Below are 24,161 nucleotides of genomic sequence, written 5' to 3'. Positions count from 1 at the left end.
GGCAAGTTGACAACTGGTGAGTGCTCCCCTTCTACCACTTTCAGTCAGTGACAGAAATAGTTTTACACTAATACAACACAGAGAACAGTTCAAAGTTTCTTCATGGTGAGATTTGTGGGAGGGCCCCAGGACCACTGCCTCCAGTATTGGTGTTGCAGGGTTTCCACTTTATGAAACTCAGTGGAACAATTGAATAATTATTACTTATATGTGTATTGTGTACCACTTTTTCCTTCAGAACTGAAAATTTATCACTGGAGTGGCAGAATGGAAACTGGGGGAAATAATATTACCTTGCACATCTGATGATGTGGATGTGGTGGCCAAGACTGTGGAGGAAATTAATGAGATCTTTACAGTATTAGATAGAACAGCAGAACAGATAGGCCTAAAATGCAATGAGCAGAAAATGGAAATTATGAAACTAAGTATAAATATTAAATGGCAATTATACACCAGGAGAAAAGCAAGTTGGATCACTAAGTGTGGATAAGTTCAAGTACCTGGGGTCCACTGTCAGTGAGAGAAATGAACTGGACATAGAAATAAGTGAATGAATAGCTATAGGAAATGGATGTTACCATGCCCTGGCATCTGTAATGAAGAGTCGAACCATCAACAGAAAAACTAAGATAAGAGCATATAACATTGTAATAAAACCAACAGTCCTGTATGGATGTGAGAAATGGACACTGCTAAAACAAAGAGAGAAGAGACTGGAAGTTTTTCAAAACAATATCCAGAGAAGAATCTTTGGCCCAGTAAATGATGAAGAAGGGAGATGGAAACAAAGACATAACAGGGAAATTAGAGATCAGACCAGACAACTGCACATTCAGGATGAAGTACAAGGAAGAACAAGGTGGGCTGGACACTGCATCCAATTAGAGGCAGACAGACTAACAAGGAAGGTCATGGAAGGGGGAGTACAGGGCAGACGACCATTAGGGAGACCCAGGTATAGATGGATGGATGGAGTAGAAAAGGATGTGGAGAGGGTGGCACCAAGAGAGTACTGGAAAGAATTGGCAGAGGATAGAACCATCTGGAGAGGCATAGTGAAAGCAGTGAGGGTCCATCCACCTGACAACCATGAGATTATTGTTATTCATTTTTCCATATCCAAATAATTCCCAAATCTGAACACCCTATAGTTCAATAAGTTCAGACATGAGAGGGGTTACTGTATATTTATTTTCTTGTTGATTTTTACTGTTAGGTCGTTAACATGCATCCTGAAGGTCATATTAGTATTAAAAAAAAAATAATAAAAAGTGGGACCTACAATTTTAGTCTTATTGGAAGGGTTTAGCCAACTAATTTCATATATATATTTTTCCCATTGAACTATGGAAGCAATAGACAATCAACATAGAAGACTTCTTAATGTGGAGCTGATGAATGACCAGAAGACACTGAAGTAAATTGAAAAAAGCCAAGGTGTTCGAATGATATTAAAAAATAGTTTTCTGTAAAGATGAATTTATTCATGAAACAACATAAAGAAGAAATAGTCCAATCAGACAAACCAATTTACAGTAGTTTGACTGATGGAAGCAGAGATGGGGTCCCACAAATGTAGCTCCTATACAGAATAATATACATACACCAAATGCTTTTTCTCCCTTACAAGGGAGACAGCCACAGTCAAAAGACACTCTTGCGCCTTAATAACAGAATAATATATTTTACAGTAAATAAATACAGAACTCTCCAGCATCCTCAAAGCCAGCCATTGTTAATGAGTAGACCATAAAACCTCTTAGTCAAGGTCTTGGGTCCATCCCCTGGATCTTTAGGTAATTATATGCTTTTTCATACCTATACAAGTTCCTCACAAAAATTATCTTCAACCCTGTTGACAATTAAATCATTCCACTATAGGAAAGTTTTAATTTTGTATATCTATTAATCTGTTTAACTTTGAATATGATGAGTATGGCAGACACAAAGACAGCCATGGAAATACTAATAGCAATTATAAGGAAAAAAAATTGAGGTTGATATTCTCCACATATTTCAAGAAATCCACCTATATTATGAACACCCAGGGAAGTGACTTTAACTTTATGAACTGCATCTTCTTTAATCACATTATCCATGCACCTATCTAATTCGTCAATCTTGATATGAGCTATAGCACATATCTGACCCTTTTTACACTGATCATCACATATCCCATTATCATACCCAGCAGAATTCAAAAAATAGTATTCCTGGAAGAGCTTATCATCTTTAATGAGCCTGCTGTACAACTGCACAATGCTATCAGGGTCAAGGCTTTCTAGGTTGTACTTTGTTCTTGCCTGATAAAATTCTTCCCACACAGGACTACCTTTATCTGTACTCAAACCATCTTCAATCCTCTTTTGAGTCTCATCCTTTGAATTAGTCTTAGTAAGATTTAGGTGGTACTGTTTGTAGTCAATGATGGTAGACACATTATATGAGTACAAACGAATGGAAGGGTTGATTGCTGTCCCTCCAGGTACCATGGAAGGAAACCAAGGTGTCACTGATGGTGCTAAGAAAGCAACACTTCGAACTTCATCTGTCAAAGATAGAAAAGTATGACACTTTTAATATTTCATATGTTCATTTCATGGGCAGGAGAACTGAACTTATAACATCCTCACCATAAAAACTAATTTGTCAATAACAATAACAACAACAATAATAATGATAATAATAATAATAACAACAATATCATCATATATTTATTTACCTAATTGTAGTATACAGAAAAGGAGTAATGTTTGAATAGTCCCGTCTCCTACTCTCCAATTTTTTATACCTATCCTCAAATTCATGTACAGTTCCAAATTAGTCTATATTCTTGATTTCCAATGATCTTATTTAGATCTGAATTCAAGTACTCTTCTAGAAAGCTTGTGCTATATCACCTAAGCTATTCCAAGTATTCATGCATCCATAAGGAAAATTGTATTGATTCACATCCTGTAGACACATTGTCTTCTTAATTTGTTCTCATGACCTCTTAAAGCCCTCCTATCCTTAATCAAGAGATTTCTTCTCTCATTGTAGTCTATCACCTTCAGTAACCTGAATACTACAATCATATCACCTCTTTTTCTTCAATCTTTCAAAGTTGGCAGACCTAGTACTTTTACTCTTCCTTCATATGGTTTATCTGCCAGGTTAGGGTTCAGACTGGTTGCAGCCCTTTGTATTCTCTTGATCTTGCTTATATCTTTCACTCTGTATGGGGGCCAGTCTTGGATGGATCAGGATTTCAATGAGTTTTTTCATCTCTTCATCCATATAGTGAAAAACCACTTTAATCTTCTGCAGCAGTCCCTACTTCTCTCCCACAATCCTGCAAATATGTCTGTCAAGTGACAGGTTGTCTTTTATCAACACTCCCAAATCTTTTTCTTTTACTTTTGTACTGGGTTCAGTTCCCTAAGAATAGTTTACCGATGGTCTCTTTTGCAGTGCTTTGTATTTTTTGGTATTAAAAGTCATTTCCTATTTTTGGCTCCATGCAAAAATAGTGTCTGGATCTTCATCTATATAGTCAATTCATATGCCAGCATATACAGTACTTCTCAGACACTTCATCTCAAACACATTTAAATTTCTGCTTCCTGCCTCTTAATTTCCAAGTATGCCCCATAGAGTGTTGTAGGCACAAACACCTATTTCATATAAGCTTCTCTTTGCATCTATTCCCAAGTGCCTTTTTCTTATGACACTTTTTAATCCCCCAAAACATTTACTTGCTTCCCTCACTCTGGAGTTCACCTCCACTTCCACTCCTCCATCTCCTGCCACATGTGACCCCAAATAGTTAAATCTATCCACTTCATCCTCTCTTCTTAAATATTTATGTCCAACTTGCTGCCAGTCTCTCCTATTGTACATCACATTACTTTCCTCTTACCCATGTTTATCTTCAACTTTCTCCTATAACACATATTCCCAAAATCTGTCACTAACTGCTTTATTCCCTCCTCTGACCATGCCACATGCACATTGTCATCCTTAAACAACAACTGGTTCATCTGCTACTTCTCTCCACTATCTCTAACCATCTCCAATCACTGCCCATCACCCTTACATTTACCTCCCATACCACCATAACAACATGACACAGTCCTAACACAGCCCCACTCACTCTTTCCTTTTCCAATCCTTACATGCTTTATATACACATACATACATACATACATAAATATATATATATATATATATATATATATATATATATACATACATATACCAAAGGCTTTTTCCCACTATACAGGGGATAACCAAAAAGAAAAAGGCATTGAAACCACTCCCACCCATTCCATTTCCTATATATTCCACTCACCTCCACCCTCCTCCCTCCCTCTTATCTTGGTACCTCCTGGATGATGGGTCATCCCTGCATCCTGTCCACTACTCTGGGTCAGAAGCAGTGTCGCAAGACACAGCATCCACAGCAAGGCCGCTTCATAAATTCGGCGACCACCCCCTCTCTGCTTTACTCACATAAAAACTCTTGATTCCCCTCATCAGCTTCCCCTCAATCCCATATACCTGCATTAACTCCCACAGTAACCTTCCTGTCTAACCTGTCAACCTTTTTCCAGGTTGCCCAGGATGTAACACTTCACCCCATACCATACAACACATAATGGAAGACTGCATTATACACAATCATGCACGCAAACAACACAACATACACTCTATAAAGGATTTGTGGGAAAACCCAGTTTCGGCTGTGGCATTCCTTGGAGAGACAGGACTGCTCGGACAGACAGTCTAGGGAACGACAACAACAACCCTTCTCCAAACCCATAAATGCCTTTTGCTAACACCTTTTCACAAATATACCTTACCACAAAACATCATCCATACACCCTCTACCTTTCCTAATACTGTACACTGCTCTCACCAATTAATGCCTCTGTTCCTCTCCTAATCCTCCCAAAACATTCTTAAATTCTTTCTATGTTAAAAACAAAAACTAATCCCTCTAAAATTACTACCGGTATATTCATATTGCTTACTAGAAGTTACCCCTTCCCTCCCTCACCCCATCCTCACACCCAACACTCCCCACCACACTCCCAAACTTAAAATCACCCCTCCTTTTCATCTCAGTTCCACTTAAGCTAATGCATCCACCTTCCTTCTCACAAACATACTGCCTATCTTCACTTTTACTCTAATCTGTACCACAACCATGCACATTTATTGGCCCAAACTTTAGGTTTTTGGCTGGAAACCTCCCAGACACTTTTATGCCTCAGCTTCTGGTAAGATACGTATATAAAAAGCAAGATGCATTGTCCCATCACTCTGTCCCACTGTGTCATCTTTTACAACTCACATGGGAATTGCAGTGGCACAATTCTTTCCTCCCCCAATCACAGGGGACACAAGGTAAAAGAAAAAGTATATTCAAAGAGGTGGTAACAGAGTCATGAGGGAAGAGAATAACATAGGAATGGTCATAGTACAAAAGTAGCACTATTCCTCTAACACAGACAAAAGATGCAAACACTGCACAGAAAAAACAAACATTTGATATGACAGTCTTTCACTCACTCATTACAAACACACACTCACTCATTACAAATATTTTCACTATGGCTGGCTAACTGGAAACTGCAGCTCTCCTACAAAAGAGAACCAGGGCAACAGGTCAATTGATATGAGCATGAGATTGTTTCTATGTCACTAGCTTGTTAGAGTAACTGAAAGGGAATTCACCAATTGTCAGCTCTCTTTAAGTGAAAAACTAGTGGAAATACAATTGAAGTTGGGAGAAAGAGACCTTCGACCCATTCCAAAGACTGTAAGTCTCTCAGAGAGGCATCTTCAGATGGAAGTATTCACCTTGGTCTTTGGATCATGTGCTGGACTTGTGATCAACAGCTATTTCCCTCCCAGAAGAGAGCTCAGAGCTCGCATGACCGATCTATGGGTAATGCTGTGACCTTACACGCACATACAACCACAACTCCCCACCCATGAGAGTTGAAGTAATGACTCAAAGCGCAGCAATACTGAAATTATTTCAGCCCTGGGCAGGATTCGAACATGGACCGCCATAGTGACAGTCGGGGACTCTATCACCCGCGCCACTGAGTCATGTAGGGCGTTGACAAGTTTTGAAGATAAGCATCAGGGAGATTCTCTCCAACATCTCTCTTGCAAGACCACCATTTGCTGGTACAGTAAGTCCTCATTATAAGGTACATATGCGTTCCTGAAAACCTTACCGCAAATTGAAATTACCATATACCAAATCCATTATAACATGTAATAATAAGATATGGCAGATGTACCTTCTCCCTGCTCTTTCCTCTTCAAAACACAAAAGGATACTGTATCTGTGAATTTTTCTTACCATAAATAGAATCGAGGGTGGTAATTACCAAATACCGTAACTGTGAATTTAACAGATAAAGAATTACCATATAAGAAGGACTCACTTTACCCATCACTGGTCCCAGTAATGGCTTATAAAATAGCAAATGTGCATGAACAAATATGTGAGTACAATTCCTAAGTTTTATGCTGCAAATAAGTTTGTAATTAGAAGATACTTCTCCAAAGAACATATATACAGATCTTGTGTATGTGTCTGAGAAGTATGGTAAGGGTTACAAGGTTGGATAGAGTGAGAAATGAGTGGGTGAGGTGGAGACCAGGAATGGAAAAGGAGATGGCAGATAAGGTTCATGAAAGAGTATTGGGATGGTTTGGATACATGGAAGGAATGAGTGAAGAAAGATTAGTAAAAAAGGTGTGGAAGGCAGAGGTGGAAGGAGTGAACTTGAGGGGACGACTGAGGATGAGATGGATGGATGGGGTGGATGTCTGTTGAGCAAGGAAGGGAGAAGGCAGATGGGGATGAGTGGAGAATAACTAAGTATAGATGATACTATGATGCAAGGAAGGGGTGGGTGGATGGAGGGGGGGTAGGGAGTGGTTATGTGTGAATGATATCTTGAAGCAGCCCAAAAGGATTTATCTCCATCTTCTATTTTTCTGCATGTGGGGACAGAGAGGGGAGGGGTCGCCGATTAAGTGAAGTGGCCTTGCTGTGGATGGAGTGTGTCTTGCTGCATTGCTTCTAACTCAGGGCAGTGGGGGGGATACTGGGATGATCCATCATCCATGAGGAGCTAAGATGAGAGGGTGGAAAGGGTAGTGGATAAGAGTGGAATAGGTGGGAGTGAGTATATGCCTTTTGACTTTGGCTACCTCCCTGGTAAAGGGGAAAAAGTCCTTAGTATATAGAATAGATAGTGTATATGTATGCCTGGTGCTTAAAGAAAACCTAATAGGTAAGTATACTTGGAATTACTGGTAATCAATACTATATATAAAAAAAATTCAAAAGCATGTATCTATACATAATACATACATACATACATATACCAAGGCTTTTTCCCCCTTACTAGGGAGGTAGCCAAAAAGGAAAAGGCATAAAATCATTCCCACCCATTCCATCCCTGAATACACTCCACACCCCTCCACCCTCCCTCTCATCTTAGCACCTCCTAGATGACGGGTCATCCCTGCACCTTATCCACTGCCCTGGGTCAGAAGCAGTGTCGCCAGACACAGCACATCCACAGCAAGGCCACTTCATTAAATCGGCGACCCCCCCTCTCCGTCCCCCCTTGCATAAAGGAGAAGACGGGGAGAAATCCCTTCAGGCTGTCAAAATTTGCTCACACATACTACCTCACCCCCCATCGCCCCGCCCATTCCACCTCATGCATCACAACATCATCCATATACAACCATTCTCCATTCACCCCTGTCTTCTGTCCTCTCCCATCCTTCCTCAACAGACATTCCCCTCTTCACCAAAGCCCCCTTCACCACATCCATTCACCTCATCCTAGGACGTCCCTTCATGTTCACTTCCTCCACATCTACCTTCCATACCTCTTTTACTAGTCTTTCTTCACTCATGATAGTTTCTAGTATTAAAATATGTATATATAATATATATATCTTACCTTTAGCACTGGCAAAGATCCTAAAACTATCTGTGTGCTCATGTCCATATATCTGTGCTTGAATGACTTCCCCAAATTCATTCAACAGGTCAACATATGCATCATTGTAAGTTCGATTGAAAAAAGGAACCTTGGCACTCCTTTCAAAATAACCAGGGGGTGCATGGGCTGCTATAATTACCTGAAATATCATTAATGGTTAGATCTACTCAATCTATTCCACATATTCTCATATTACATTTCTAATATGTGATTTATTTCTCCTCACTATGCAAAAGTTTGTAATATACCTACAGAGTTAAAAGAAAGAATTCATATTACCCTCACCTTATACTCCCCATCTTGGGCTTCTTGAAACTTTTTTCTCAACCATGCCATCTGTCCACAGGGGTCTTTCAAATTTCTGCCTAAAGTATTGTATGCATAATATAGGTTTGTGTTGACTACAAGTACCTGTAAATAAGAAGTTATTTGTCATATCAAATACATGTCTTATTCTTCAAGAAGAAGAATACTGAGTAGAATATCTGCCCCATATAGTCCCATGAGTGTCAGCCACATGTTACTGACCAATTTATACTACACAATAACATGCATCCAATACCCAAGACTTAGAGGGTGGAGGTAAATTGTAGACTGAGAGAAGCAAGTAAATGCTTTGGGGTATTGAAAAGTGTCATGAGAAATAGACACCTGGGAATGAATGCAAAGAGATTATATGGAGTGAAGACTTGGAATTTAAGAGAGGAAATAGGTCACTCAAGGGGATAGACTACACCAACAGAGGAGATCTTTTAATTAAGGATAGGAGGGCTTTAAGAGGTCATGAGAACAAATTAAAGAAGACTATATGTCTAAAAGATGTGAAGAAATACAATTTCCATATAGATGCATAAATACCTGTAATAGCTTAGAAAGTGCTATAGCCCAAGCTCAAACATTACATGAATTGAAATCTAAATATAATTGGGAATCATGAATAATTGGGAAGCTCGCTGGCTGAGCAGGTTAGGGCGTCATTACTTGCAGCAAAGGTCAAGGGAATGGCGGTTCGAATCCTGCCACTGGCGATATTGAACCGAGGGCATGGTTCATTAAATTTCACGATACATACCCCTCCATGAGGGGCACCATCCTAGCCTTCTGATAAGGGGGGGAATTTGTGACGTTAAACCATATCATCACAAATATCGACTAAGTTGGAACTTTACATGAATTTCAGGGTAGGTATGATAAATTGGAGATTAGGAAAAGGGACCCAATTAGTGTTGCTACCTTCCTGTATACTACAATCAGGTAAATGTACTGCACAAAATGTTCACTACTTAAATCATGGGGATTGTGAAACATTGAAAATGTAATTAATCACTTACTCATAAAACTGAGGTTTGGGAGGTAGGAGGTAGAATTCACAGAAACCCTATGAATCGCCTAGATCCACCATTAGCATTTATACACTCAACATAACTGTGCTAAACCTTAATAATAATCTACTGAAATAAACTGTGATAGAAATATAATAGGTATCTATCAATAAAGGAGGAAAAATGTACTTACCATAGCACCACTTCTTACTGGATAAGCAAAGTAACCGCCTTGTTTGAACTCATCCTGTGCTGCTGAAGGAAGTACAGCTCCCCAACCTCCTTTTGTGAGATAAGCCTCATAAAAAGAATTCAAGTTTGCCGGGTAGTCATCCTGTGATAAGAAAAGAGATTATTCTTCATAAACAGTTGTTTCTACTGAGTAATAATTACACTCAAGCTCTAACTCATCAAGTTCTGAGGCTGTCTTTAGTTGTACTGACGGTGTGTCTTTGAAGCTATCTTGACATTCTGTGTAGCTGCTTGCAAGCAGGACACTGCAGCACTTGCTGTGTATTAGCATTATGAGTCCACCTTTGTGTTGTGTGTTGTCTTCCCTTACTGTTGCATAATCAGTGAGTATGAGTAATAATTACACTCAACCTCTAACTCATCAAGTTCTGAGGCTGTCTGTTGTGCTGATCGTGTGTCTTTGAAGCTATCTTGACATTCTGTGTAGCTGCTTGCAAGCAGGACACTGCAGCACTTGTTGTGTATTAGCATTATGAGTCCACCTTTGTGTTGTGTGTTGTCTTCCCTTAATGTTGCATAATCAGTGAGTATGAGTAATGTATATTGTGATGCTAGTGCAATCAGGACACCATCCAGCATTAAAACAATATCAACACAGAACAGGCCTGGCAACAGAATCAAACTGGCTTAGATACAACCACCAGAAAGAGGACACTAAACACCTCATCCTACAATGCCCAATACTAATAATCTCAAGACAACACAACATTCCTTCCATAAATGACCTATGAACTTCCTTGGTGGTCGTAGCCGATTACCTGGGAGGTGTGGGCCTCTTGCAAGAGTTACATGTTGGAAGAGATTGATTGACTAATGTTAGTTTTGTTTGCTTTTTTAATCAGAGCTCTGTATGTTGTGTTCATGTAGGAAATAAAGCAGCTCTATGTGGTTGTTCATGATTCTGTATATGTTTATCTGCTGTATGTTTAGGGTATGTTTTTGTGTTCATAAAATTTTGGGTTGTGTGATGGTTGCAGCTCCAATTCTTTGTGTACTGGCTTGTATTGGAGAATGTAGTGCATGTGAAGTGGAACCAAGAGTGGCATGTGTCACATTTGATGGATGTGTGAGATATATATATATATATATATATATATATATATATATATATATATATATTATTATTTTTTTTTTATTTTTTTTTTTATGGGCCTAGGGTTGTTACTGTCTCCAGCTATTAAGTGTGCAAGGGCAGGTATTAGGGTAATGACCCCCTAATATGAAAGAGAGAGAGAGAAAAGAAAAGAGGGACTGAAAAAGTTGAAGAGAAGGATGAACAGAGTGAGATTCTGAACTCATCCAGAGACCAGGCACAGACCCTTCAGGGCTACACCTCCTTGCAAAGGTGGAGAATTAGTACTACTTTGGTGTCTAGTTGACTGAAAGTCAGTGTTTTTCCATCTTCTGTCTCCTTCCAGCAAAACACAGTGGTATCTTTTGCTGCATTGCTTCTGACCCAAGGCAGTGGGCAGGATACAGGGATGACCCATCATCCATGAGGAGCTAAGATGAGAGGAAGGAAAGGGTGTTGAATAGGAAGGAAATGGGTGGAAGTGGGTATGTGCCTTTTGACTTTGGCTACCTTCCTGATAAGGAGTAAAAAGCCCTTGGTATATAGAATAGATAGGTAGATAGTTTTCTTCCAGACCAGCAAGCCTCTTGCAGATGCAGCACAGTAGTCCCAGCAGAAAGGAGTGAAAGGAATTTGTGTGAATGGAGTGAAGGAGGTGAGGATGTAACTCTCCCATGCTGCACCACTTTGCTTTGCAGGTAATGGCATATAATTTGAAAGAAACAAATACTAAATGACACCATTAACATAACAGTTATGTGACTAAACCCACCTTAGGGTAGGCATCATGGTTGCCTAAAACAGGAATGATAGGAATACTGTGATGAAATGTTGTTCGTAGCTCAGCTGTAATGTTGCTCAAGGTTTGAAAGATTGTGCTGAAATCTGGTTCTGGATCATCAGTGTGTGGAACATTATCTCTGAAAAAAAGTTATTATATATATATATAACACTATCTTGATAGTAATTAGGAAAATATTAAAAACAAAATTTATGAATACAATGAACACCATTTTGTTGCACACACAAAATTTATTTGTTTATAATGGAGAGACAGACTATTTTATTTAAACAGGCCAATTTGTATTATTTTGTATATTCATTCTGACAAATACCGGGTGATTTTATGTTACTATGGGAGACCCCTTATTCTCAATTAATCTATTCAAAAGTTTCCTGCGATCAACAACTGAAAAGGAAAGAGACAAATGCTCAAATGAAATGAAAGCAACTTTGAAAAACTATTTCAAAGAATAATAAACAACAGATTCATAAAACAAGTAAAAAATAAAAGAAGCAAGCACAAGCAAGAGGAAGAAAAGGCAAAGCAACAACAGATCATTACTTAGACTCAAAGACACAGTAACAAACATAAAAAACAAAATAGAAACCCCATACATAACATTCCTTGATGTCACCAAAGCACATCGTAAAGCATGGCTAGATGCCATCATGTATGTCATGAACAAAGAAGGCACAGAACCAAACTTATGGAAAATAATAAAAGCCCTATACATGAACCTAGAAGCAAGAATAAACTCAATATTCAGACAAACAAGAAAAATAGAAATACATGACAACATAAAACAAGGAGTACTATCAATATAATATGCTGCACTAATGGATAAAATAAACAAAATGATAAGAGGCAAAATAGGACCAAAAATACAAAACAAAAGATGAAAAATTAGGATGCCTACTATAGATGGATGATGTAGCCCTAACTTTAAACAACCCTGAAACAATGCAAAAAAATTATATTACCTATGAAACAGGAAGTATTACATAGAATTTGGCAAATAAAAAAGAAAAATACTAAAAGTAGGAATAACAAAGGAAACACTAGACTTCAACCTAGGACCCATGAAACTTGAATACTGTGAAATATACAAATACCTCGGAAAATATATGAATACAAAACTTAACCTTGAAGAAAAAAAAATATTATGGGAAATAGAACATCAGAAATATCAAGATGGAAACAACCTGAAAGCGCGTAGAAACATGCATACAACTATTAACCTATGCAGATAAAACAAGGACTCCAAATAAAAAGGAAGAAAAAAAGCTGAACCAGATACAAGACAGTATAATAAGTTGTGTATGTTTAAGACAGATTGAACATTTTTAGAAGCTCTGCTTGGCAGAGCTTCTAAAATTGTTCAAACAGTATAATAGGAATACTAATGGTACCCCAATCAATACCACTAGACACTATACATTAAAATGGGGTTGCTGGACATCACGACAATTATAACCAAAAACAGAATGAACATGGAGAAAACACTATACAAAAGCCTAGAATACCTGACAACCAAAATTATGGACAAACAGACAAAAAAACGGATGGGGAAAAAAAAAACAATGAGAGCAACCATGCACAGTATTTTTTTTTTTTTTTTCAAAACTTTGACAACAAAATATATGAACAAACAAAAAATAAATCCAAGCTCCAGGCTTTTACCAATTTGTTATTGTGAGTGACCTTTGTCTATCAGTTTCCTCCACCTGTGTTTATCCACATTACAAGTAAACCATGTGTTAGTTAAGGGTTGTTATTTCTCACATGATTTTATCTTCTGATTTTAACTTTCATTTAAGATAAATACTTAATTGTTCTGTTACCCAAGTGTTTTCATTGTTATTGTTTTGTTGTGTAAATAAAATTTTAAAGTGAAGCACTCTTTTTGTTTCTGGAGAAATTAGAGTAAATAAATTAGCTCTACTTTAAAAACTTCATACCTCCCACTGCAAGTAACACTGCCCATCTTCAGAACTCATTAACACCTGTGCCTTCTTATCCTGAGTGGTTACTCAGTCTCTGGACCAGGCCCAGAATCTCTAACAATTGTGTTTCCTCTACTTTTTCATATTAGGAGAACTGACAACCAGCACTTACTCCTATTCCATGACATAGAAAAAATCCTACAATAATACAACAAAATTTTCTCCCCAAGATATCTATTAGAAAGCTCAAGAACCACTTCCAGCCACTAAGGGGCTATGGGTTTCTAGTCAATGAAACTCAAGGCAACGGTCATTATTAAGAATTTCATTGTTTTACATGCTTATTCTATCATACCTTCATAAAATTTGTACTCCATGGCTCCAAAGTACATAATCACACCAAATATATTCATTGTATACCCTCGATGAACAGGTCCCATGTGGGGTACAAAAATATGTATCCACACAGTTATGGTGCTTAAGTGACAGGCCAAAACAAATTATCAAAGCATGTCTGCAACTAGGCATTTAATATATGCTCATATTTTTCATTTTGATATATATAATGTGTAAAAGACCCTATTCAATAATCATCAGGGCTATGTAGCCCCATTCCATAGCTCTATAATGTAAAAAATACCTATCTATATACTAACTAAAACTGATGCCTACCCTTGGAAGAAGTGTTTAGTGATTGCTATAACAATTTTGTTTCATAACTATACGAGTATATGTATACCACACCATAATTGCCAATGGTAACTTTTATATATATTCTTTTTTAAAGGAACTAATTTATTTGTAAGATTATTACTAGTTGAGCTGTTTGATGGTATGATATTAATAACTATTACATCAAGATAATCCACATCAAGACCTCTTTAGAAAGAAACTTGAACCAGTGTCTGTATTGTATTGGTGGGGGACTGTTTCTATCCCATTAGCTAAAAGTAGGATGTGGATAGAAGGCACCAGTTGTCAGTTCTCCATGAGCAAAAAGGTGTAAGAAATGCAGCTGTTGTTGACATGGAGCAATCTTGGGCACAGTCTGGAGAACAAGTATCAGCTCCTCAGGGCTGCACCTCCATCAGGAGGTGAGGAGTTTGACAGGTTTTGAAAATGGGCAACTTTGTTGTCCATTTCTGATGGTATGTGTGTGCCAAGTGAAAAGATCATGAGGGTGGTGAAAAATTAGTGAAGCTGGGTGAGTTTATGACTTGGAAATTCTGATGAATCCAAACAAAAGGGGTCACTAGTGACAATTCATTATCTTTTGATACAAAGTGAAGAATTTTGGCCATCTAGACTTTACCTTATTGACTCAAGTTGAGTCTGTTCATCAGGGGTGCAGTGCTACCAGAGCTCACTGGAGCACTACTCTGGCACCTCTGCAAGTAGTTTTAACTTCTTAAATTTATAGAATACATGATTCTTCTTTTCTCTTTATTTTCTTGAAATTTATATATAATCTATGATAATCAGTGAATACAAACATATTTATTCATCAGGTGACATACAGTGGAAAAAAAAAAAATCAGGCTCTCCAGACTTCTACCACCTGTATAATTGGCACTGCACCCCTGCTGTTGATCAAACACTATATCCAAATTCGAGAAAACCTCAAATGAAAGACTGAAGATATCAAAACCAAAACAAAGTGATTAAGCCTGATGATGTAATTCATAATTATACACTGACATGTTATCATCAAAGTAAACTTACCCTACATTGTTTTAGTAAGTATATTCAAATTTTATAGTATAAGGCTACAAAATACAATATGCACTGTTAGCCTTTTTAATTTTAATAAATTCATATGATCTCACTTCTCGCAAAACAAAGGAAGTGTAAGGTAGCACCAGAATCATTTGTACAGTAGTATCATTATTGTTTACAGTGTTTATTAGGTGTATGGTTGCAAAGAATCAGTTTAGTTCAGAGGCTACTCTTACGACATAGTTTTTCCAAGCTACATAAAAAACTGCAATAAAATAGTGTACCAACATAGAATTAGCCCAACATCGGACACCAATTCCCGTAAATGCAACCACCATGCAGAAGTCACAACACATTATACTACATTGTTCTATACTCATTCTTTCCAGACAATATCACAAAATCTCTACACTGGATGACTTATGTACTGAACTGGTGGCCATGGCCTTTCCTTTGAGGGCCACAAGTCTTCTGAAAGACATATGTGACAATGGATTGATTGACTGATAAAATGAAAGAATAAAAATAATCTTAAATTAGCCTGAATAAAATCTAAATGTTACCTAATGAGATTATGGTGACACTGGGTTTGTGAGATATGTATAGCATACATCTATACATGTACAGTATAACTATGGCAATAAAAAATAATTCTTTAATGCCACTTACCCAGTCCACAGTATAAAATCTGGAGAACTTTCTATGTCTGCCATAGCTTGTATGGCAGATTTTACAAGTGGCCATGGTGAATCACAGAGGTAATTTCCATAATAACCAATGCTAGAATCTGTGAGGTCGTCATACTTCTTATGACACATTTTCTTTGGATCTCCATGTTCATCATACTGTTGGTCCCAGTGGATGTCAGTGATCTGCCAAAACTGACCTGAAAAATAATATACTATAGGTACATCTCTCAGTGATGGTACAGTACATACATACATATACCAAAGGCATTTTCCCCCTAACAAAGGAGGTAGCCAAAAAACAAAGGCATAAAATCCACTCCCACTCATTCCATCCCCACATACTCAACTCCCATTCACCCTCCTCCCTCCCTCTTATCTTGGCTCCTCCTGGATGACAGGTCATCCCTGCATCTCGCCCACTGCCCTGGGTCAGAAGCAGTGTTACAAGACACGGCACATCATCCACAGCAAGGCTGTGTAACAAACTAGCCTTTGTGTTTGAGTTGATGCATCGAATCTAACACAAAGGCTAGTTTGTGACATATAAATGGGGGCCTGTCTGGGATCAATTTTCTTCTTCACTGGATAAAGAAATTGGTGTGTGCAAAATACTTGTGAGGAAATAGGAAAAAGGAGAGACATTAGGTTACCGAGTGAATTCAAATTGTGATTGATCACAGAAACAGATGCGCATCCACCATATTTGTTTGTTTACATACAGTGCCATGCTGTTTTGTTGCATTCAAAGTATGATTGGCCTTCTAATAAAGGACTGCATCAAATTATTTTTTCACACATACTCCCTCACCCCCTATCCCCCACCCACTCCCTTTCATGTGTCACAGCATCATCCATATACAACCATTCTCCATTCACCCCTATCTACCGTCTTCTCCCATCCTTCCTCAACAGACATTACCCTCTTTCCCCCATCCATCCATCTCATCCTTGGTCGCCTCCTCATATTCACTCCTTCTACCTCTGCCTTCCACATCTCTTTTACTAATCTTTCTTCACTCATTCTTTCCATGTGTCCAAACCATCCCAATACTCTTTCATTAACCATATCTCCCAACTCTCTTTCCATCCCCATTCTCCTCCTCATTTTTCACCCTATCTAGCCTAGTAACCCTTATCATACTTCTCAGGCACTCCATCTCAAACACATTCAAATTCTCCCTCTCTTATGTTCCATGTTTATGCCCCATACAGTGCTGTTGGCGCAATCACCCCCTCATACAATCTCCTCTTAGCATCCATTCCCAAATGTCTATTTCTTATTACATTTTTCAATCCCCCAAGACATTTACTTGTTTCTCTCAATCTACACTCTACCTCCACCTCCACTCCACCCTTTCCTGCCACATTTGCACCCAAATATCTAAAACTATCCACTTCCTCCAGTCTCTATGGTAGCTCTACTAAATATTGCAGGGATTCTCAATGGAAATAAACTTAGGTGCAACGAAAATATACAAAGGTATTTCACTGTAGTCATTTATGATTAATTAGGTAAAAACTATTTATGTTCAGCACTGGTAAAAAACAATAGTTTCAATACAGTGTTTCACACTTAGTAATTATGTGATTTCTTTCCCACACTGGGGTAATGGCTACACTGCTATAAGCAGTTGATACTTTAAGGACTAACAATTACCATATGGACCAGTCATGCAGCATTCTTCTGTGTTATGAGCCAAATCTCTACTCATAGAAGAATGCTCCACCAACAAACCCCATCCAAAAAAATCCTCCTACATCTGGTAAGAATACAATGGTACATTTGCACTTAGGACACCATCCAGTAATGAAACAGTTCCAACACAGAATAGGTCTAGCCACAGATTCAAACTGCCCAAGATGCGACCACAATATAGAGGACACAGAACACATACTAAAATTCCCCAACAAAATATATCTTCTCTGAGTAACTTGTGGACCCGCTTAGAGGATGATGCCAGTTACCTCATGGCTGCAGGTCTTCTGCAAGAGAGATCAGGGACAACGGATTGATTATCAACCCAGATAAATTTCACAATCTGCTATTTTTGCTATTGTTCATCAACCTCTCCTCTACCACTCCTAGGGCACCACATCTTTTCTTTTACTATGGTTGGGGGATAAGGATGTCATCACCGTATTACCACATGTTATATGGCAACTAAATGGGGTGGAGTGTGGTGATGGGGATTCTCCTTCCAGTATTTTTCTCTTACAAACAGTCTAGGCATGCTATGACTTGCCCACCCCCAATTGCAAGAGTAAAAATACTATTAGTTTCCGCAATATATACACATGTCAGTTCTTGACTTTAAAAAAAATGATCTATGACACAAGTTCAATAAAACACTTGATCCCCACAGCCTAATGTAGCCAACAATAGTCCTTGACCCCTTCTACAGACCAGAAAGGAATGCTGGACTGTGTTGAGCAACTGTGGGACTGTTTCTGTATCAATGGTGAGGAAGAGATAAAGATGAATTGGAGAAGCAGAAGGAAGACAAGGAGGAAAAGTTGGGTGAATAGGAGGAATATGAAGCCTCGATCGCGGGTCTCTCTGAGCGTGAGTTTTGCTCACTATCGTCTTGCTACACAGAACGTCAAAATAACTGAAACCAGATATGAAGTCTTGTAACACGGGATAGGACGGCTGTATATATATATATATATATATATATATATATATATATATATATATATATATATATATATATATATATATATATATATATATATATATAGTGATGTTACAAGTATCGTAATGATATGGTAATATTGTGAGAGTATATAGTAATATTTTAGATGTGCGTAACCGTCCCGTGTCGCTGGTACCAGTGGGTCAAAGGCACCAACCTCTCGTTAGTGACCCGGTTAGTGAGTGACCGTTTGCCAAGCATACACGCATTTCTACGCCAACGCGTCAGTGCCACATGGTATAAGGTCATGTCACGTATGGCTATACATTCCCTGCGGTAGTTGGTTCCCATCTTCTTCGTGTACGCATCGTAGCATGCAGATGCTTTGTATATGTACTTATGCCCTGAACACAACCTTCCACATATATTGTATAACCACGACCTTTTGTTACGTCTGCAACCTAGTATGCCCGTGAGTCCCAAATGTAAATGAGCATTATGGCCAGGCCTGAATTAGCCACCTATCCAGTTCTACCGGACGTACTATCTTAATGTTAGACGTGTGCACCTAACCTCACTGTGTACTATTTTATAATAACCTCCGTACCTAGCTTTGTCGATATACTCGACTGAACTTAATCTAGCTTGCAGTGAAGCGATAATATGTACTTATATTTCTTACACCCAAATTGACCTACGAAATTCACGGTGCGTTTCACCATCCACCCCAAATATGTCAAACACTCCCTACAGGAATGTCCATGTCGGTATATAAGCGTCGTAAATCATTACCTTTCTGGATTATTTTAATATCCTTGTGCACCATAAATAACATTTTAAGCCCCGTATAATTTTTACTACCACAGCAGCCATAAGCGTATAGTTTATAGTTTGCAATCCACGTGCACGTTCTCTTATTACTTGTACCCACAAGAGAAAACTTAAGGGTTAAATGAGTAACTACAGTAACTTTGTATATTAACCGAAAACTTTATACAAACAGGAATGTTATACTATATTATTGTACACAATATAAAAGTATTTACCCTACATTCACGCTATGCCTTCAGAATGTTATAATAATTATATGTTCAATTCCTTAGAATAAAAGAGAAGGGTGAATTTCAGTCCCAACACGTGAACTGTGAACTCTCAGTACTTATATGCGTGTGTACATAATTTACTAGGCTATTCAAAATGTTACGTTTATATTTTCCTTCTTGTCAATCAATGTCTATAGTTACGACTTTTCTTCTTAGTATACATCTATACGATTTTTCTTGTCTACATTTGTAGTTGTGATTTTTTCTTTGTCTACATTTACAATTATGATGTTTTTCTTCTCTCATTATCCATGGAGATGATATAGGATAGTATTCCTGGAAAAAAAAATCCACAAATAGTTTTGCAAGCCAGAGGCCCGCTCTCTGGACTTAAGAAAAAAATTAACGAGTCACGTGATTTCTTCGTTCACATTGGAAAAAAGTGCGCCTTTTTCTATGGTTGGTCTTTTCATCACTTACATTGCCTTTATATCAACAACCATCCTCCGCTCACACCTACGAATATCTCTTACACTCTCCCTTCACTGTTCAACAGACATCCCCCCTTTACCCAAGCCCTCCTTCAATCCATCCATCTCATTCTTGGTCTTCTCAAGTTCAATCGATCCACCTTTGCCTTCCACACATCGTCTTTCTTCACTAATACTTTCCATGTGCCTAGATCCTAGTATTCTTTCACCAACCCTATCTATCAACTCCTTTTCCACGCCCACCCTCCTCACCTTAAATCTTACTCGAACCATCATTGTAACCACCAAACTTCTCACACTTTTAATGTTCTTCTTTCTGCCTCTGCCACGTTCAAATCTGCTTCATACAGTGTCGTTGCCACAATCACCCCAGCACATAGTTTGTTGCAAGAAATGCCTGTATTTATTGTGCTTATCCTCGAGTGTGGATTATTCATTCTATGCTAAGTATGCATACGCGCATGCATTAACTACTCGACGTCAGATCCTGGTATTCGTAGCAAGCCTTCAACGGACAACCTATTGTGTGATGTGACCCTCGGTCAACTTGGCTTGATGGTTCAATCGCCGTTACACCTGCATCTCAAACCGGCAGATTCAACCATAATTGCCATGCGATAACAGTTAACGTAATTCATCATCTCTTGTAAATAAAGAGGTATAAAGAACTAAAATGAATAATGAGTGTCCATATTCAGTTCCATAACGTAATAATTTGTAAATACAGAATATGTACATAACAATAAAATGTATTATATTGTTGGCAACCACCACCATGTCTGCGTATATTTTCACCATTGTATTATTAATCATAAACAATTGGGTGTAGTTGTTAACTATTGTCTTATTAAATATTGAGTGTATTGTTGATTTATTGTGTTGTAATTAAAATGAATGTACAATGTATATGGGAACCAAGTATTAAGTCCACTCGCGCCTCCATGAGTTTGCCACCAAATCGTTGTTGGTAACAGAACGTGGCACTAGTGTATTAACCTTCAAGGTGTAAGCACGATTTTGTATTTTTTGTGTATGCCGAGAAAGGTGACTCAATACACAATTCCCAGTGTCAAGGTGCTTTTCATTGTCACCTATAACAACCATTTTCTTCGTCATTCCCTTTGGTGGAAAGCACCAGTGACGAACGCGACGAAATAAAGAGAACCCAGAGTTTCCAACGCCTCCAGCCAATGTAGGATTCGACTCTACAAGTCTTTTCATTCCCCCAAGATATTTACTAGCTTCTCTCATTCTACAGTTTACTTCCACCCCCATTCTTCCAAACCCTGCTACATGTGCACCTAGATACTTCAAAGCTACCCACCTCCACTGGCCTCTCTCCTTTAAAGGGATCAGGTGATTTCGCCCCAGGGTTTTTCTGGGCTGAAATCACCTGTGATTTCGGCCCAGCGAAAATAACCTTTTAAGCTTGAAGGCTGCCCTGGCTTGGTGCACTGTACAATTTCAATTTTGATAATTTGTTTCATAAATTTAATTTCGTTTTCACACAGTATGTGCAAAAATATTGTTACTTGAAATGATATACAAGTAATTTCTTAAAATTCTTTTAATAATATATTTTCTTTCAATGATAAGTAAATAATAATAGCAACATTTGGAGGACTGGCCGAAACGTCCAACACTGCAGAGTTCTGGCCGAAACGTCCAACACTGCAGAGTTCTGGCCGAAACGTCCAACACTGCAGAGTTCTGGCCGAAACGTCCAACACTGCAGAGTTCTGGCCGAAACGTCCAACACTGCAGAGTTCTGGCCGAAACGTCCAACACTGCAGAGTTCTGGCCGAAACGTCAGTGGCAAGAACGTCTGTGGCCGAAACATCCTACATTCGATGCGCTCCCCTCCTGCATGCTCACTAATGATGTTGAACTTCTGGGCTGGGTTGTTCAAAACAAATTTTTGCACTAACTTGGCGTTAAATCTATCTTGACATTAAACATCATGGTAACACAGAACGTTACCATGACATTCATCAAGATAAACTAACGCCAGAATTAGTTTTTTAAACAACCCAACCATAGACTCCTTGTTATAATATGTTATCAATGTTAGGCAACTTTTTTATTTAGATAATTAAAAAAAAAACTACTTATATATCATTTCAAGTAACAATATTTTTGCACATGCTGTGTGAAAACGAAATGAAATTTATGAAATAAATTATCTAAATTGAAACTATACACTGCATCAAGCTTAAAAGGTTATTTTCGCTGGGCCGAAATCACCGGTGATTTCGGCCCAGAAAAACCCTAGACCGAAATCACCCGAAACCCCTTTAAATCTTCTCTCCAACTCACTAAGCTCACACCTTATATATATATAAATATATATATATATATATATATATATATATATATATATATATATATATATATATATATATATATATATATATCACCTTACTTTCACTTACATTTACTTTGAACTTATTCCGGTCGCATACCTTCCCGAAGTCAGCCAATAACTGCCTTGGACCCTCCTTTGACCTACCCACAAAATCAGTATCATCAGCAAACAGCAACTGACTTATTTCACTGATGTATAATAATCAGCATTTTTTCTACCAACATGGTTTCACGGCGAAAATAGAATACCGAAATATTCTACCATATGCCGAACATAACCAGCTCGAAAAAAAATTACGAATAATTACAAAATAGGAAAAGCATGAAATTATATGACTGGTAACCTTTGGGTTTCATTTTCGCAGCGAACCACCATAAGGCTCGTGTTTTTTTGTTTTTTTTTTCTGCTCTAAACAAAATCACTTCGTCGATTGCACCAACTTTTCATTTAATTACTTAAATTTTCTTTGTCCACGTAATGTATGGACACTCCCTTTTTTGTCCAACGCGGTCATCCATGTAACTGATAATGGCGAAGAGATGAAGACGAATGTCGTAATCATTTCATAAAGTAAACAACGCCGTTATCATCTAACTGCGGTGCAGTTGTATTAAGACGAAATACCATTGACAAAGAAATATTTCAACGAAAGAAAAAAACAAAGTGAAAATGCGTGTTTGCAATAAATTCAACATTTACCTAGGTTGGGTTAGGTTAGGTAAGTTAGGGTGGGTTATATTATGTTCCATTCGATTACGTTGATAAGGGTAATTAATTTCTCACACAAATATGTCACCAATCAATATTTCACAGTTTTATTCTTGCGATCCTATTGTTATTTCAAACAAAAATTACTTATTTTCCCGCCATCCCCGGGAGGTATGGGGTGTCCCCCTCGGAAAAAAAAACATCGAAAAATTGAGGTAGAAATTCAAATAAGATTCGCATGAATCACGTTATAAAATTTAATTGTGATGTTTTTGATTGAGGGGAGGGGTTGGATATGTGCGGAAATTTTACCAACCATTTAGCCATTATGCTGCACTTCATCATGACATACATTACTTAGTTGATATAAACAATGAGAAAACCCTTTCCGTTACCTGGTCCTAGAATCTTGTCACCTCGATCTGGTTTATCTTTCTTAATGAACCATGCACTCACTTCAGTGACAGAGACTATTAACAGTGAAATAATACATATTTTTCTAAGGTTCTGCATTTTTCTCGATTCTCAAGTGACCTTGATCTGACAACTTTGACTTTCGTAGAATCTATCTTTTATCACTCTACGAACTGTCAGTACCAAAGAAATTATAAACACGATTGCAACATATTCCAAATAAACTACTATCTCATTTTCACAAAGATGATCAACTGAAGACAGGAAAGCTCGTAGATAAATAATTGTCGTTTACAATGTTGATTCGTTTGCTGTGTCATAGATGTCGCTAGTATAGGACTAGGTACAATACCGTACAAACAATTGTCTTTTCTTCAATCGTCAAAGAGCTTATAATCTCTACGTCTTGTCTATATGAGTTTCTAATACAACTCCCTGGGCTCTGATGTCATTTCCACCATCCCCTAGATACTTTTCAAAAAGTTATTTCGTTTGTTGGGCACCATGAAGTTGTATAATACCACAGTAATAGGTAAACGTTGCCAGTGTTAACTACGTTATGAAAAAATACGAGCTGCAAACATGAAAAATAAAACCTCGACGTCTGACACCTCACCGGAGAACCATTTGTATCAATGACGACCTTGGCATTAGACTTTTTCACATTGTGGATTACATTTGCACTTAGGATTA

At 38.0% G+C, this 24,161-nt stretch overlaps 1 protein-coding gene across 2 annotated transcripts; it reads right to left on the bottom strand.

Moving 5' to 3' along the window:
• Positions 1-1,462: 1,462 nt before the first annotated feature.
• LOC143039316 (acid sphingomyelinase-like phosphodiesterase 3b) lies at positions 1,463-23,739 on the bottom strand. 2 transcript variants are annotated; one of them, XM_076209196.1, is made up of 7 exons: positions 23,450-23,739; positions 15,792-16,008; positions 11,452-11,599; positions 9,549-9,689; positions 8,319-8,444; positions 7,992-8,172; positions 1,463-2,551 (listed from the first exon to the last, which is right to left on the bottom strand). In XM_076209196.1, exons 1-7 carry the CDS (start codon positions 23,565-23,567, stop codon positions 1,866-1,868), a joined length of 1,617 nt encoding a protein of 538 aa, XP_076065311.1. In that variant the 5' UTR covers positions 23,568-23,739; the 3' UTR covers positions 1,463-1,865. The 2 variants fall into 2 exon arrangements, with proteins under 2 accessions (XP_076065311.1, XP_076065315.1); XM_076209200.1 differs by lacking the exon at positions 23,450-23,739 and adding an exon at positions 22,444-22,465.
• Between the last annotated feature and the right edge of the window lie 422 nt (positions 23,740-24,161).

This window comes from Oratosquilla oratoria, chromosome 2 (genome assembly GCF_046742065.1).
Source record: "Oratosquilla oratoria isolate Oo_2021 chromosome 2, ASM4674206v1, whole genome shotgun sequence".
Lineage (NCBI taxonomy): Eukaryota > Metazoa > Arthropoda > Malacostraca > Stomatopoda > Squillidae > Oratosquilla > Oratosquilla oratoria.
This window is presented reverse-complemented; position numbering and strand designations above follow the sequence as displayed.